Source organism: Nyctibius grandis, unplaced genomic scaffold (genome assembly GCF_013368605.1).
Source record: "Nyctibius grandis isolate bNycGra1 unplaced genomic scaffold, bNycGra1.pri scaffold_99_arrow_ctg1, whole genome shotgun sequence".
NCBI classification, from domain to species: domain Eukaryota; kingdom Metazoa; phylum Chordata; class Aves; order Nyctibiiformes; family Nyctibiidae; genus Nyctibius; species Nyctibius grandis.
This window is the reverse complement of record NW_027167619.1, coordinates 15,470-30,337: the sequence shown is the minus strand read 5'-3', so window position 1 is coordinate 30,337 and position 14,868 is coordinate 15,470. Positions and strand designations below refer to the sequence as shown.

Sequence of the window (14,868 nt, the reverse complement as noted above, 5' to 3'; positions counted from 1 at the left end):
CCAGCGCCGCCGCCGCCGCGCCGACGTCACTTCCGGCGCGACGGACACGCGGAGCCGCCGCCGCGCACCCGCCGCCGCCGGGGTCGCCCCCTGCCCCCCCCCTTCCCGCCCTTTCCTTCCCGCCTTCCCCTTCCCGCCCGCCCATCCCGGAAGTGACGGAACGGCCGCGCGCACCATGGCGGGAAAAGGCATCCGGTGAGCGGCGCGCGGCGGGGGCGTGGCTACGGGGCTGAGGGGCGGGGCTGTGGGGCGGTGGGCGTGGCCAAGGTACCGGGGCGGGGCTATGGGGCGGTGGGCGTGGCTACAGGCACGGGGGCGGGGCGGTGGGCGGGGCTACGGGGCTGGGGGCGGGGCTACAGGCCTGGGGTGGGCCCATGGAACTGTGGGAGGGGCTACAGGTATGGGGGGCGTGGCTACTGGCCTGGGGGCGGGGCTGTGGCATGTTGGGTGTGGCTAGTGTCCTGGGGGCGGGGCTATGGGAGTGTGGGCGTGGCTACAGGCCTGGGGCGGGGCTATGAAACGGGGGGGCTACAGGTTTAGGGGTGTGGCTACTGGCCTGGGGGAGGGGCTGTGGAGCTGGGGGTGGGGCTACAGACCGGTGGGAGGGGCTACAGGGCTGGGGGTGGGGCTACTGGCATGTGGGAGGGGCTGTGGGCCTGTGGGCGGGGCTGTGGGCCGGGGGCGGGGCTACGGGCCTGGGGGCGGGGCTACAGGCCTGGGGTGGGCCCATGGAACTGTGGGAGGGGCTACAGGTTTAGGGGTGTGGCTACTGGCCTGTGGGCGGGGCTAGGGGCCTGTGGGCGGGGCTAGGGGCCTGTGTGTCCGTGACTGGCAGCGGGGCTGGTCCCGCAGGAGGAGGAGCCCGGCGCCGGCCCCGCCCCCCGCCGCGGCGCTGCGGTTGGCCCTGGCGGGGGCGTGGCGCGCGCTGCGGGGGCGGAGCCCGGCCCAGTTCCCGCGGGTGCTGGGGCTGCTGGAGGCCGTGGGGCGGGCGGCCCCCGGCGCCGTGACCTTCCTGCACGGCGCCCGCCTGCGCCTCGGCCTGCGCGCCGCCGTGAGTGACCCCTGACCCCACCGACGTGGCCCCGCCCCCAAACGTGGCCCCGCCCACCAAGATGGCCGCCCTCTGCCCCGCCCACAAACATGGCTGCCGCCCCCCCACCAAGATGGCCGCCAGCCTCACCCTTTGCGCACCAAGATGGCCGACACCTTTCCCATCATGCCCCAGGGCCGGTGGCCATCTTACCGTGCTGGCAGCCATCTTCCCATCATGCTTTGGGGCTGGCGGCCGTCTTCCCATGATGCCCCGGGGCTGTCGGCCATCTTACTGTGCTGGCAGCCATCTTCCCATGATGCCCTGGGGCCGGCAGCCATCTTACCATGATGGCAGGCATCTTCCCATCATGCCCTGGGGCTGGTGGCCATCTTACTGTGCTGGCAGCCATCTTCCCATCATGCTTTGGGGCTGGTGGCCGTCTTCCCATGATGCTCTGGGGCTGGCGGCCATCTTCCCATCATGCCCCAGGGCTGGTGGCCATCTTGCTGTGTTGGTGGCCATCTTACCATCATGCTCTGGGGCTGGTGGCCATCTTCCCATGATGCCCTGGGGCTGGTGGCCATCTTACCATGCTGGCAGCCATCTTCCCATCATGCCCTGGGGCCGGCAGCCATCTTACCATGATGGCAGGCATCTTCCCATCATGCCCTGGGTCTGGTGGCCATCTTCCCATGATGCCCCGGGGCCGGCGACCATCTTGCTGTGCTGGCGGCCATCTTCCCACGATGACCTGGGGCTGGCGGGCATCTTCCCATCATGCTCTGGGGCTGGTGGCCATCTTGCCCTGCTGGCAGCCATCTTCCCACAATGCCCCGGGGCCGGTGGCCATCTTGCCATGCTGGCGGCCATCTTCCCATGGTGCCCCGGGGCCGGCGGCCATCTTGCCCCGCAGGTGGTGGTCTGGATGCTGCGGGAGGCGGAGCCCGACGGGAAGATCCTGGACGCCGTCGACACCTTCTTCCCCGAGGGGGAGCCGCTGCCCGGCCACGCCCACGCCGTGAGTGACGCGGGGGCACCGGGGGGGCGGGGTCTCGCCCGGCCCCGCCCTCACGGCCCGCCCCCAGGCCCCCCGGGAGCTGGAGATGGTGGCGGAGGCGCAGGAGAGCTTCCGGGAGATGGCGCTGGAGCTGCTGGGCGACCGCGCGCGCCGCGAGGCCTACCTGCAGGTGCCCCAGTGCCTCCCAGTAACCCCCACGGCTCCCCAGTGCCTCCCAGTAACCCCCACGGCTCCCCAGTGCTTCCCAGTGCCTCCCAGTGCCTCCCAGGGCTCCCCAGTGCTTCCCAGTGCCTCCCAGGGCCTCCCAGTGCCCCCCAGGGCTCCCCAGTGCTTCCCAGTGCCTCCCAGTAACCCCCCACGGCTCCCCAGTGCTTCCCAGTGCCTCCCAGGGCCTCCCACTAACCCCCCAGGGCTCCCCAGTGCCTCCCAGTAGCTCCCCAGTGCCTCCCAGTAACCCCCCAGGGCTCCCCAGTGCTTCCCAGTGCTCCCCCAGTGCCCTCCAGTGCCTCCCAGTAGCTCCCCAGTGCCTCCCAGTAGCTCCCCAGTGCCTCCCAGTAACCCCCCAGGGCTCCCCAGTGCTTCCCAGTGCTCCCCCAGTGCCCTCCAGTGCCTCCCAGTAGCTCCCCAGTGCCTCCCAGTAGCTCCCCAGTGCCTCCCAGTAACCCCCCAGGGCTCCCCAGTGCTTCCCAGTGCTCCCCCAGTGCCCTGCAGTGCCTCCCAGTAGCTCCCCAGTGCCTCCCAGTAGCTCCCCAGTGCCTCCCAGTAACCCCCCAGGACTCCCCAGTGCCTCCCAATGACCCCCAGTTCCCCCCAGTGCCTCCCAGTAGCTCCCAGTTCCTCCCAGTAAGCCCCTAGTAGCTCCCCAGTGCCCCCCATTGCCTCCCAGTAGCTCCCCAGTGCCCCCCAGTGCCCCCCTAGTGTCTTCAGATGCCTCCCAGTCTCTCCCAATGGGTCCTGGGTGCCCTGGGATGGGTCTCCCAGTTCCCCCCATTGCCTCCCAGTTTCTCCCAGTGCCCCCAGTGCCCTCCCATTGCTTCCCAGTCCCTCCTAGTGTCTCCCAGTCCCACCCAGTGCCTCCCAGTCTCTCCCAAATACTCTCCTATCTCCCTCCCAGTGCCCTCCCAGCCCCTCCCAGTATATCCTAGTTCCCCCCAACTCTCTCCCGGCAGGTCCCGGGTCTCCCAGTCCCTCCCAGTCCCTCCCAGTGCCCTCCCAATGCCTCCCACTGCCTCCCAGTCCCTCACAGTGGGTGCCATGTGCCCCAGGGTGGGTCTCCCATTGCCTCTCAGTGCCCTCCCACTCCCTCCCAGTCCCTCCCAGTGTCTCCAGTCCCTCCCAGTGCCCTCCCAGCCCCTCCTGGTGCTCCCCATTCGCTCCCAGTTCCCCCCAATCCCTCCCAGCGGGTCCCGGGTGCCCCGGCCGGGTCTCCCAGTCCCTCCCAGTGCCTCCCAGTCTCTCCCAGTGCCCTCCCATTGCCTCCCAGTGCCCCCAGTGCCCTCCCAGTCCCTCCCAGTGTCTCCCAGTCCCTCCCAGTGCCTCCCAGTCCCTCCCAAATCCCCTCCTATCTCCCTCCCATCCCCTCCCAGTGCTCCCCAGTCGCTCCCAGTTCCCCCAATCCCTCCCAGCGGGTCCCGGGTGCCCCGGCCGGGTCTCCCAGTGCCTCCCAGTACCTCCCAGTGCCCCCAGGGCCCGGCGGAGCGGGAGTACGGGGAGCGGTTCCTGGCGGCGCTCGAGGGGCTCCTGTACGAGTTCCTGCGGCGGGTGGAGAGCGGGCTGCCCCCCCCCGAGATAGACCAGGTGGGTGGGGCCGGGGAGGGGGCGGGGCTTGGGAAGGGGGCGGGGCCAGGGCTTGACCCCGCCCTCCCCCTTCCCCCCCCAGCTCCATGAGCTGCTCTGGAGACACGCCCCCTCCGGGCCCCGCCCCCCCGGCCAGCCAATCCTGAGCCAGTACCTGTGCGACATGGGCCACGCCGGTGGGTGGGGCTTGGCGCGAGGGGGCGGGGCTTGGCGGGAGGGGGCGGGCCCTGGGACAAAGGGGCGGGGCTTTGTGGAGGGCGTGGCCTCCCCAGAAGCCCCGCCCACCACTAAGCTCCGCCCCCAGGTCAGTTGCCCCGCCCCCTGGCTGCCAGAGCCCCGCCCACACGGTGAGTAGCCCCGCCCCTTCCCATCAAGCCCCGCCCCCTTCATTAAGCCACGCCCCTTTCTCCAACCTGGCGTTGGCTCCGCCCCCCCAGGCCGAAGCTCCGCCCCAGACGGAGGCTCCTTCCCCTCAGGCCGCCCCCATTGGGTGAGTGACGAGGGGGCGGGGCCTGCGGCCACGCCCCTCCCCAGGGGGCGGGACCAATGGCCACGCCCTGACCCCGCCCCCCCGCAGCGTTCAGAGGCAGCGACTCGGAGGAGGACGGGCGGCCACGGAGAAAGGTGGGGGGGTAATTAGTGAGGGGTAATTAGTGAGGGGTGATTAGTGAGGGGGTGATTAGCGAGGGGGGTAATTAGTGAGGGGGTGATTGGTGAAGGGGTGATTAGTGAGGGGGGTAATTAGTGAGGGGGTGATTGGTGAAGGGGTGATTAGTGAGGGGGGTGATTAATTAGGGGGTAATTAATTACGGATCCGGGTGAGTAATTAGGGGTTTGGGGGTAATTAGGGGTCGGGGGGGTAATTAGGGGTTTGGGGGGGTAATTAGAGGCCATTAATCGCCCTCTTTCTCCTCCAGGTCCGGACCCGACCCATTTCCGCCCTCGCCCCGCCCCCCCCCCGGTGAGTGCTGCGTGCTTAATTACCCCCCTAATTACCCCCGGTATTATTAACCCGCCAAAGGCCTCTGCCAAATAGTGAGCCATGAGGTTAGGGCCCTGCTGCCACATTGTGAGCCAGCCCTTACCATTAGCTGGGGAGGGGGGGGGAATAAAGGGGCCAATCAGCTTTGAGGAGGGAAGGAGGTGGCCAATGGGAGCATTGGCGTGCCGGGGGGGGGCGGGCCGCGGGGCACAATGGGATCGAGCCGCTAAAACGCGATATTTTGGGGTAAAAAATGCCGTTTTCCGCCCCCCTCCCCCCGCCGCGCCAGCACAGTGGTGCGCTCCGGGGGCGGGCCCTGCGCGCTGATTGGCGGCCGCGGCGGCCAATCGCGTGTGGAGGCGGGAAAGGGGAGGGCGTAGAACTACGACTCCCATCATGCTCCGCGCGGGCGGGCGCCGCCATTTTGCGGAAGGGGCTGGGTTGGAGGGGAGGAAGTGACGTATTGGGGGCGGGCCTGGGGGGGTCATTTCCGCTTCCGGCCGGAGCGGAGAGGAGCCGGGGGGCGGCCACGATGCTGATCAAAGTGAAGGTGGGGAGGGGGCGGCGCGGGGCATTGTGGGAAGGGCGGGGGCGCGGGGCATTGTGGGATTGGGGGGCTCGGGGGGTCTGACGGTGCCCCCCCCCCCCCCCCAGACGCTGACGGGGAAGGAGATCGAGATCGACATCGAGCCGACGGACAAGGTGGGAGGCCCCGCCCCCTTCCCGGCATGCCCTGCGCTCGGGGCGGGTGTCCCATGATGCTCTGGGGCACGGTGCCCCCCCCAGTGATACCGTGTGCCCCGGGGGGGGGTGTGTGTGTGTGTGTGTCCTCCTCCATCCCACAATGCCCCGCGGTGGGGGGGTGCGGCCTCCCCTGGCGGAGGCCCCGCCCCCTCCGCCACTATCCCATGATGCCCCGGGGCAGGTGGAGCGGATCAAGGAGCGGGTGGAGGAGAAGGAGGGGATCCCCCCGCAGCAGCAGCGGCTCATCTACAGCGGGAAGCAGATGTGAGGGGCGGGGCCTATGAGGGGGCGGGGCCTAAGGGGGCGGGGCCTGGGAGGGGGCGGAGTCTGTGGGGGGTGTGGCCTGCGGGGGCGGGGTTAAAGGAGGGAGGGGCAGGGCTTGCGGCCTGTAAAGGGAGCGGTTGTGGGGGCGTGGCTTAAGGGGGCGTGGTCTCAGGGGGGTGTGGCCTAAGGGGCGTGTCTCGCGGTGGGCGTGGCCTGAGGGGGCGTGGCCTGAGGGGGCGTGTCCGCCGCTGACCCCGCCCACCCAGGAACGATGAGAAGACGGCGGCCGACTACAAGATCCAGGGCGGCTCCGTGCTCCACCTGGTGCTGGCCCTGCGAGGGGGCGGGGCCGCGCGGTGAGGGGGCGGGGCCACCCGCCGGGCCCCGCCCCTGCCCCTAAGCCCCGCCCCCCTCCACCACCCCCCTTGGCCCCGCCCCCCCCGGAATCGTTTGGTTTTGTATTTAATTAAAGTTCGTTGGCAAGTCACAAGGTGGTTTCAAGGCCCCCCCCCCAAACAGGGGTGGTTTCGAGGTGTCTCTACTTGGTGGTTTCAAGGTTCTCCTCAAAGCGGGGGGTAGTTTCAAGCCCCCCACACACACACTTGGTGGCTTCAAGGCCCCCCGCCAAGCAGGGGTGGTTTCAAACCCTCCCCACCTGGTGGTTTCAATCCCACCCCCATCCCCACAGGGTGGTTTCAAGACCCCCCTACCTGGTGGTTTCAAGGCCCCCCTAAAGCAGGGCGGTTTCAAGGCCCCCCCCCATGCCTGGTGAAAAAGAAACCCAAGAAAGTGACTCAAAATCGGCGACTTTTAGGGCCCAAATCGGCCATTTTTAGAGCCAGGAAGAACTGGGGGGACTGGGGTGGACTGGGGTGAACTGGAGGGAACTGGGATGGACTGGGATGAACTGGGAGGGACTGGGGTGAACTGGGGGTGACTGGGATGGACTGGGATGAACTGGGGTGAACTGGGGGGGATTGGGATGGACTGGGAGGGACTGGGGTGAACTGGGGGTGACTGGGATGGACTGGGATGAACTGGGGTGAACTGGGAGGGACTGGGATGAACTGGGGGGGACTGGGATGAACTGGGATGGACTGGGGGGACTGGGGTGAACTGGGAGGGACTGGGGGGGACTGGGATGAACTGGGATGGACTGGGATGAACTGGGATGGACTGGGATGAACTGGGGTGAACTGGGAGGGACTGGGATGAACTGGGGGGCACTGGGATGGACTGGGAGGGACTGGGGGGGGACTGGGATGGACTGGGATGAACTGGAACGAACTGGGGTGAACTGGGGGGCACTGGGATGAACTGGGGGGGACTGGTATGGACTGTGGGGGACTGGGATGGACTGGGAGGGACTGGGGTGAACTGGGATGGACTGGGATGAACTGAGGTGAACTGGGATGGACTGGGGTGAACTGGGGTGAACTGGGATGAACTGGGGGGGACTGGGATGGACTGGGGTGAACTGGGGGGCACTGGGGTGAACTGGGGGCGGGGTCAGCGGCGGGGGGAGGGGCCGGGCTGCTCCTGCCCCCTGGCGGGGGGCGAGGGCGGGGGGGGCCCGCGGGGGCCCGGCCCCACGGCGATGGGGGCGTAGGGTCGGGCCTGCTCCAGCCGCAGCCACCCGGCAGCGCACAGCTCTGGGGGGGGGGGCAGCCCCACACTTGGGGGTCAGCCCCACACTTGGGGGGCAGCCCCATAGCGGGGGCACGGGGACCCCCGGGGGGGAGGGGGAAGGATGGGGGGAGCCATGGGGGGGCGGTAGTGGGGGGTGACCCCGGGGGTGTGTCCCACCCCCCAAGTGTGGTCCCACCCCCCCCGTGTGGGTCCCGCCCCATATATGTGGGTCCAGCCCCCCAAGTGTGGGTCCCACCCCCTATATGTGTGTCCCACCCCCCAAGTGTGGGTCCCGCCCCCCTAATGTGAGTCCTGCCCCCCAAGTGTTTGTCCCACCCCCCAAGTGTGGGTCCCGCCCCCCAAGTGTGGGTCCCGCCCCATAGATGTGGGCCCCACCCCCCCCGTGTGGGTCCCGCCCCATAGATGTGGGTCCCGCCCCCCGACTCACCCAGGCAGAGGGAGAAGAGCCGCGCCATGACGCGCCGGGGGGCGCCGGGGGGCAGCAGCTCCCCCAGTTCCGCCCCCTCCGGCCGCCGCGCCGCCGCCGCCACCAGCCTGTGGGGCGGGAGCTTGGGGGGCTGCCCCATAGATCCCCCCCCGTCCCTGCCCCACAGATCCCGGCTGGGGGGCGCTCACCTGTGCAGGGCGGCCCGGTCGGGGACGGCGACGGGGGGCAGCTCGGGGAGCTCGGGCAGCACCGGGGGGGGGCGGGGGGCTGTGGGGCAGACGTCAGGGGCTGCCCCACAAGTGCCCCCCCAGCCCCACAACTGCCCCCCCAGCCCCACAAGTGCCCCCCAAGCCCCCCCTCACCGTCGCTCCTCGGGGGGCAGCAGCCGGGTCTCCTCCTCCAGCAGCTCCACGGACACCTCTGGGGCAGCGGGACCCATAGCGACCCATAGCACCCCATGGCTGCCCCATAGCGCCCCACAGCCACCCCGCAGCTGCCCCACATCACTCACCCGAGGGGGGCAGCGTGGGCAGGGTGGGCTCCAGCGCCTCTCGCGGCACCTGTGGGGCCACAGGGACGCCTCAGTCCCCGCCGTGGGGCAGGATCTATGGGGCAGGATCTATGGGGCGGGATCTATGGGGCGGGGGGGTCTCACCTCCACCTCGCTGGGCAGCTCCGGGGGGGGCGCGGGGGGCGCGGGGGGCGGGCGGGCGCAGCGGTCCCACAGGCCCCGTAACTCGGGGGGCAGCCAGGCTGTGGGGCAGGGGCGGCGTGTGGGGCTGGGACCCATAGATGTGGGGCTGGGACCCATAGATGTGGGGCCGGGACCCCCAGCACCCCCCCCGGGGCTCACCGCTGGTCGGGGCGCGCAGCAGCTCCCTCGGGGGGCGGCGGCGCCTGTGGGGCGGCTCCAGCAGCACCTGTGGGGTGTGTGTGGGGGGATCTATGGGGCTGGGGGGGGCACTTATGGGGCGGGGGGATCTATGGGGCAGGGGCTCACCAGGTCCCGGCAGTGGGCGTGGGGCCGCTGGAGCTGGGCCCGGAACTCCTCGTGGGGGATCTGGGGCTGGGGGTCGATGTGGGGCGGGCGGCGGCGCCGGGGGGGGACGACCTGGGGCGGGGGGGGGGGTCAGTGCCCCACGGCTGCCCCACGGCTGCCCCACATCTGCCCCACACCTACCTCAGGGGGCAGCGGCGGCAGCGGCAGCTCCTCGGGGGGTATCAGGGCTGTGGGGCGAAGAACGGGGGGGGTCGGGGGCTGCCCCATAAGTGCCCCCCTGCCCCACAAGTGCCCCCCCTGCCCCATAACTGCCCCCCCCGCCCCATAACTGCCCCCCAAGTGCTCACCCACGGGCGGGGGCGGCGCCGGCACCTCTGGGACTTCCTCCACTGTGGGGCCGGGAGAGCGACGCTGTGGGGCTGGGACCCGGGGGGGGCCCTGAGCCCCCCAAGTGCCCCCCCCAGCCCCCCAAGTGCCCCCCAAGTGCCCGCACCGGGGACCGGCAGCTCCGCCTCCACCTCCGCCAGCAGCTCCAGCTCCCGCGCCGTCACCTCCGGCAGCTCCTCCTGCCCCACAGCGCCCCACAGCGCTATGGGGCAGCCCCACAACTGCCCCCCCACAGCGCTATGGGGCAGCCCCCCAACCCCCCCCGCTATGGGGCAGCCCCACCTCGAGCTCCGGCAGGACGATGGGCTCTGGCTCCCGCAGCGTGATGCGTTCGGGGGACACCTCCAGGGGGGGCGCTGGGGAAACGGGGGGGTGTCAAGGCGGGGGGGGGGCTGCCCCACACCTTCCCCCAGCCCCACACTTGGGGGGCAGCAGCGCTCACCCGGGGGGGGCGGGATCTCCTCGGGGGGGGGCAGCTCCTCCAGCAGCCGCCGCACCTGGAGGGTGGGTGGGGGGGGGGAGTTGGGGGTCGCGGGGGGGGCTCCATGGGGCGCAGTGGGGCGCTGTGGGGCGGTGTGGGGCGGTGTGGGGCGCGGTGGGGCCGTACCTGGGGCAGCGCCGTGGGGCTGGGCAGCCCCGGCACCATCACCCCGAAGAAGGGGTCGGGCGCCAGCTCCAGCGCCGCCATCTGCTCCCGGGCGTCGGGCACCAGCTGCAGCCTGGGGGGGGGGGCGGGGGGGCTGTGGGGGGGCTATGGGGCAGCTATGGGGGGGCTATGGGGGAGCTGAGGGGCACTGGGGGGGTGAGGAGGGTGCTGTGGGTCAGCTGTGGGGCAGTTTGGGGGGACTATGGGGCACTTGGGAGATCTGGGGGAGGCTATGGGGGGGTGTGGGGCAGCTATGGGGCAGTTTGGGGGTGCTATGGGGCAGTGTGGGGTGGTTATGGGGGAGTTTGGGGGGCTATGGGGCCATGTTGGGGGGCTGTGGGGCATTTTGGGGGGGTTATGGGGCAGTTTGGGGGGGTTATGGGGCGATGTGGGGGGGCTATGGGACACTGGGGGGGTGTGGGGGGTGCTGTGGGGCAGCTGTGGGGCAGCTATGGGGCACTGGGGGGTCTATGGGGCAGTTTGGGGGAGCTGTGGGGCAAAGTGGGGGGGCTGTGGGGCAGTGTGGGGTGGTTATGGGGCAGTGTGGGGGGGTATGGGGTGATATGGGGGCCTATGGGGCAGTTTGGGGGGGGGTTATGGGGCAGCCGTGGGTCGCTGTGGGGCAGTTGGGGGTCGCCGTGGGGCAGTTGTGGGTCGCTGTGGGGCAGTTGTGGGTCGCTCACCCCCGGGGGGGGCCCATGTCGATGTTGAGGATCATTTGCACCCGGCTCAGCCGCACCAGCACCTGCGTGGTCTCCTCTGGGGGGGGACAGCGCCCCATAGCGACCCACGGCGCCCCATAGACCCCACAGCGCCCCACAGCGCCCCATAGACCCCACAGCGCCCCCTAGACCCCATAGAGCCCCACAGCGCCCCCTAGACCCCCCACAGACCCCACAGCACCCCATAGCGACCCACGGCGCCCCATAGACCCCACAGCGCCCCACATTGCCCCATAGACCCCATAGACCCCCACAGCACCCCATAGAGCCCACAGCGCCCCACATTGCCCCATAGACCCCACAGCGCCCCCTAGACCCCATAGACCCCCACAGCGCCCCACAGCGCCCCCTAGACCCCATAGAGCCCCACAGCGCCCCATAGACCCCCATAGCGCCCCATAGAACCCATAGAACCCATAGACCCCACAGCGCCCCATAGAGTCCACAGCGTCCCCCACTGCCCCACAGCACCCCACAGCGCCCCATAGACCCCACAGCGTCCCCCACTGCCCCACAGCACCCCACAGCGCCCCATAGCTCCCCACAGTGCCCCACAGCCCCCCAGCCCCCCCGCCCGCCCCGCCCCCTACCGAGCAGCAGCCGGCACTGCCGCTCGTAGACCCGCGCCAGCCCCAGCCCCAGCTGCGCCGCCAGGTACAGGGAGCACCGGGGGGGCGGCGCCCCGGGGGGGGGGGGGCGGCTCCTCCCAGCCCCCACGGCCGCTCACGAACGCCTCCACCGCCGCGCTGGGGGGGGGCGGGGGGTCACAGCAGGGCACGGGACCCCCCTGACCCTCCCTGACCCCCATGGGATCCCCCCATGACCCCTCCATAACCCCCATGACCTCCCTGTGACCCCCATGGGATCCCCATGAGCCCCCTGTGACCCCTATGACCTCCCCATGACCCCCATGGGATCCCACCATGACCCCCCTGTGACCCCCATGACCCTCCCGTGACCCCCATGACCCTCCCATGACCCCCATGGGATCCCCATGACCTCCCTATGACCTCCCTGTGACCCCCCCTGTGACCCCCATGGGATCCCCGTGACCACCCCGTGACCCAACTGACCCCCCCGTGACCCCACTGACCCCCCCGTGACCCCCATGGGATCCCCCCGTGACCCCTCCATAACCCCCATGACCTCCCTGTGACCCCCATGGGATCCCCCCATGACCCCCCCATAGCCCCTATGACCTCCCCGTGACCCCCCTGTGACCCCTGTGGGATCCCCCCATGACCCCTATGACCTCCCCGTGACCCCCATGGGATTCTCATGACCCCCCTACGACCCCCTCCCCGTGACCCCCCATAGCCCCTATGACCTCCCCGTGACCCCCCCTGTGACCCCTGTGGGATCCCCCCATGACCCCTATGACCTCCCCGTGACCCCCATGGGATCCCCGTGACCCCCCTATGACCCCCTTGACCCCTCCCCTTCACCCCTGTGACCCCTCCCCATGACCCCCCATAACCCCATGACCTCCCTGTGACCCCCTGACCCTCCCGTGACCCCCCTGTGACCCCCCCCAGGATCCCCCCATGACCCCTATGACCTCCCTGTGACCCCCATGGGATCCCCATGACCTCCCTGTGACCCCCTGACCCTCCAGTGACCCCCATGGGATCCCCATGACCCCCCTGTGACCCCCCCCAGGATCCTCCCATAACCCCTATGACCTCCCTGTGACCCCCATGGGATCCCCATGACCTCCCTGTGACCCCCATGACCTCCCTGTGACCCCCCCTGACCCCCCCATGACCCCCCTCACCACGTGCGGGGCACGTCCACCCCCAGGTACTCCCCGCGCCGGACCCTCGAGCTGCACGTGGCCGCCAGCCTGCGGGACCCAAAACCGACCGGATTCGCCCCAAAATCACCCCCTGACCCCCCGTGACCCCCCCAACCCCCCCGTGACCCACCCGTGACCCCCCCGACCCCCCCAGCCCCCCCGTGACCCCCCCTGACCCCCCCGTACCAGATGGTCCCGAAGCAGCCCGTGTGCCGCTGCAGCACCTCGGGGTAGTAGAACATGGCGGCGGCCCCAAAACCCCCCGGATTCGCCCCAAAAACGAGTGTGGGGGGGGAAGGGGGGACCCAAAAACCCCGGAAACGGCCCCAAAACGGGGTGGGGGGAAGGGCTTTGGGCCCGGAGTGGAGGGGGGTGAGTGAGGGATTGGAATAAGTTAAATTAAAATAGATTAAAATAGATTAAAAATTAAATTAAAAATTAAATTAAATTAAAAATTAAATTAAAAATTAAATTAAAAATTAAATTAAAAATAATTAAAATAAATTAAAATAAAATAAATTAAGAATAAATTAAAAATAATTAAAATATTCTTTAAAGTTTAAAAAATTTAAAACACAATATAAATTTAAAAATACCTCAGTATTAAAAATTAAAAATATTTAAAATTAAAAAAATGAAATTAAATTTTAAAATTAAAAATTATTTAAAATTTAAATCGATTTAAATAGAATTTAAAATAATTATTTAAAATAATTCTAAGGAATTTTAAAGAATTTTGATGAATTTTGAATAATTTTAAAGAATTTTAAAGAATTTTAAAGAATTTTAAAGAATTTTGAATAATTTTAAAGAATTTTGAAGAATTTTTAAAAATCTTAGAAAGATTTTTAAAGGATTTTAAAGTGTTTTAAAGTATTTTAATCAATTTAAAACACTTTAAAACGATTTAAAACACTTTTAAACAGTTTACAAGGTCCCCCCAAGCCTGGGAACCGCCCCCTTGCAATTTAAATTTAAATTAATTTAAATAAATTAATTAAAGCCTTTTAAAAACCCGGATTCAGCCCCAAAATCTCAGGGCTTAAAAGGGTTTTACCCCCCAAAACCGAGGGGGGTTGAATAAAATACTTAAATTAAGTTAAATAAAAGTTAAATAAATTGATTAAATAAATAATTTAAATAAATAAATAAATAAATTAAATAAACGGTTAAATAAATAATATAAATAAATAATTTCAATATCAAACCCCACGGCACCAAACCCGGCTTTAAATATTTAAACTGTTAAATTAAATAATTACAATCACCCCCCCCAAAAAAAGATCCCCAAAACCGGGACCCACCGGAGCTTTAAATGCGTTAATTAAATTAATTAAATTAATTATTTAAAACTATTTCAAAAAAAAAGATGGATTTGGCCCCAAAACGCCCCAAAACCCCAAGAAACGGCCCCAAAATCCCACGAAACTGTCTCAAAACCCCCCGTTAATAAAAATAATAAATTAATAATCAACTAATTAAAAAAAAATTAATCGATAAAAGCCCCAAACGCGCCCGCATTCCCCCCAAAACCCCCCCGCCCCCCCCAAATCAATTAACGCCGCTAAACACCGCCCCTCCCGCCGCTAATTAATTTAAACCGCCGCTTCTCGCCGCTCGGTGCCGCTGTGGGGGGGATTTAAGCCGCTAATTAAGGCCTAATTAATAATTAATGAGCGCTGAGGGAAGCGCCGCCCCGTCACCGCCGCCGCTGCCGCCGCCCGAGTGCGCCGTTCCCGCCCCCGCGCCCCCCTTTATAACCTTGCCCGTCCCGCCCCCCCGGGGGCTCCTTGGCCAATCGGCGAGCTCCTCCCCTCAGCACCTCCCGCCCCCGCGGGAGCTCCCTGGCCAATCGGCGAGCTCCTCCCCTCAGCACCTCCCGCCCCCGCGGGAGCTCCCTGGCCAATCGGCGAGCTCCTCCCCTCAGCGCATCTCGCCCCCCCCCGGGAGCTCTCTGGCCAATCGGCGAGCTCCTCCCCTCAGCACCTCCCGCCCGCCGGGAGCTCCCTGGCCAATCGGCGAGCTTCTCCCCTCAGCGCATCCCGCCCCCGCGGGAACTCCCTGGCCAATCGGCGAGCTCCTCCCCTCAGCGCCTCCCGCCAATCACCGCCCGGCCGCTGTCGGAGAACCCCCAGCGACAGGGCGGGAAAGCGGCGAGACCAATCAGCGCTCTTCTCCCCGCCCTCCCTGACGGTTGGGCCAATGGGAGGGCTTCCCGCCTTGCGCCGCTGGACCAATCAGAGGGCGGCGCTGCTTTTCCCTCCTCGTCCCCCTCAGTGTGAGGGAGCGGCGGCGGCGGCGGGAACCGGCGGGAAGCGGGGAGGGGGCGCGGGGCGGCTCCGGGGGGGGACGGTGGAGTCCGGGGGGGTCCCAGGGGGGACGGGGGGGACCGGGGGTGGTGGG

The 14,868-nt window shown here is 66.8% G+C and overlaps 2 protein-coding genes across 11 annotated transcripts; one reads left to right on the top strand and one right to left on the bottom strand.

Annotated features, from left to right (window-relative positions):
- Positions 1–30: 30 nt before the first annotated feature.
- Positions 31–6,328, top strand: LOC137677564 (NEDD8). 4 transcript variants are annotated; one of them, XM_068424896.1, is made up of 12 exons: positions 31–195; positions 853–1,051; positions 1,947–2,051; positions 2,119–2,220; positions 3,738–3,848; positions 3,931–4,024; positions 4,153–4,195; positions 4,426–4,472; positions 4,766–4,806; positions 5,484–5,532; positions 5,756–5,838; positions 6,105–6,198. In XM_068424896.1, the coding sequence occupies exons 1-12, from the start codon at positions 176–178 to the stop codon at positions 6,111–6,113; spliced, it is 903 nt and encodes a 300-aa protein (XP_068280997.1). In that variant the 5' UTR covers positions 31–175; the 3' UTR covers positions 6,114–6,198. The 4 variants fall into 4 exon arrangements, with proteins under 4 accessions (XP_068280997.1, XP_068280999.1, XP_068280998.1 ...); XM_068424898.1 differs by lacking the exons at positions 3,931–4,024; positions 6,105–6,198 and adding an exon at positions 4,286–4,338 and having other exon boundaries at positions 5,756–5,806; XM_068424897.1 differs by lacking the exon at positions 6,105–6,198 and having other exon boundaries at positions 4,766–4,807; positions 5,756–5,806.
- Positions 6,329–8,139: 1,811 nt separating this feature from the next.
- On the bottom strand, positions 8,140–12,980 carry REC8 (REC8 meiotic recombination protein). 7 transcript variants are annotated; one of them, XM_068424884.1, is made up of 14 exons: positions 12,652–12,980; positions 12,445–12,513; positions 11,261–11,416; positions 10,632–10,707; positions 9,910–10,021; positions 9,745–9,799; positions 9,585–9,658; positions 9,263–9,481; positions 9,096–9,142; positions 8,916–9,026; positions 8,769–8,835; positions 8,571–8,668; positions 8,427–8,475; positions 8,176–8,335 (listed from the first exon to the last, which is right to left on the bottom strand). In XM_068424884.1, exons 1-14 carry the CDS (start codon positions 12,705–12,707, stop codon positions 8,274–8,276), a joined length of 1,251 nt encoding a protein of 416 aa, XP_068280985.1. In that variant the 5' UTR covers positions 12,708–12,980; the 3' UTR covers positions 8,176–8,273. The 7 variants fall into 7 exon arrangements, with proteins under 7 accessions (XP_068280982.1, XP_068280986.1, XP_068280985.1 ...); XM_068424881.1 differs by having other exon boundaries at positions 8,140–8,335; positions 8,571–8,835; XM_068424885.1 differs by lacking the exon at positions 8,571–8,668 and having other exon boundaries at positions 8,140–8,335.
- Positions 12,981–14,868: the final 1,888 nt, after the last annotated feature.

Bases quoted from the DNA above. Each gene is read 5' to 3' on its own strand.
- LOC137677564 (XM_068424896.1), top strand. From the start codon at position 176: ATGGCGGGAAAAGGCATCCG. The intron at 4,196-4,425 runs GTGAGTAGCCCC...GCCCCCCCGCAG, and splicing joins GCCAGAGCCCCGCCCACACG to CGTTCAGAGGCAGCGACTCG. The intron at 4,807-5,483 runs CCGGTGAGTGCT...CCCCCCCCCCCA, and splicing joins GCCCTCGCCCCGCCCCCCCC to GACGCTGACGGGGAAGGAGA.
- REC8 (XM_068424881.1), bottom strand. From the start codon at position 12,707: ATGTTCTACTACCCCGAGGTGCTGCAGCGGCACACGGGCTGCTTCGGG. The intron at 12,514-12,651 runs GTACGGGGGGGT...TGGGTCCCGCAG, and splicing joins GGCTGCTTCGGGACCATCTG to GCTGGCGGCCACGTGCAGCT. The intron at 10,708-11,260 runs GTAGGGGGCGGG...GTCCCCCCCCAG, and splicing joins GCAGTGCCGGCTGCTGCTCG to AGGAGACCACGCAGGTGCTG.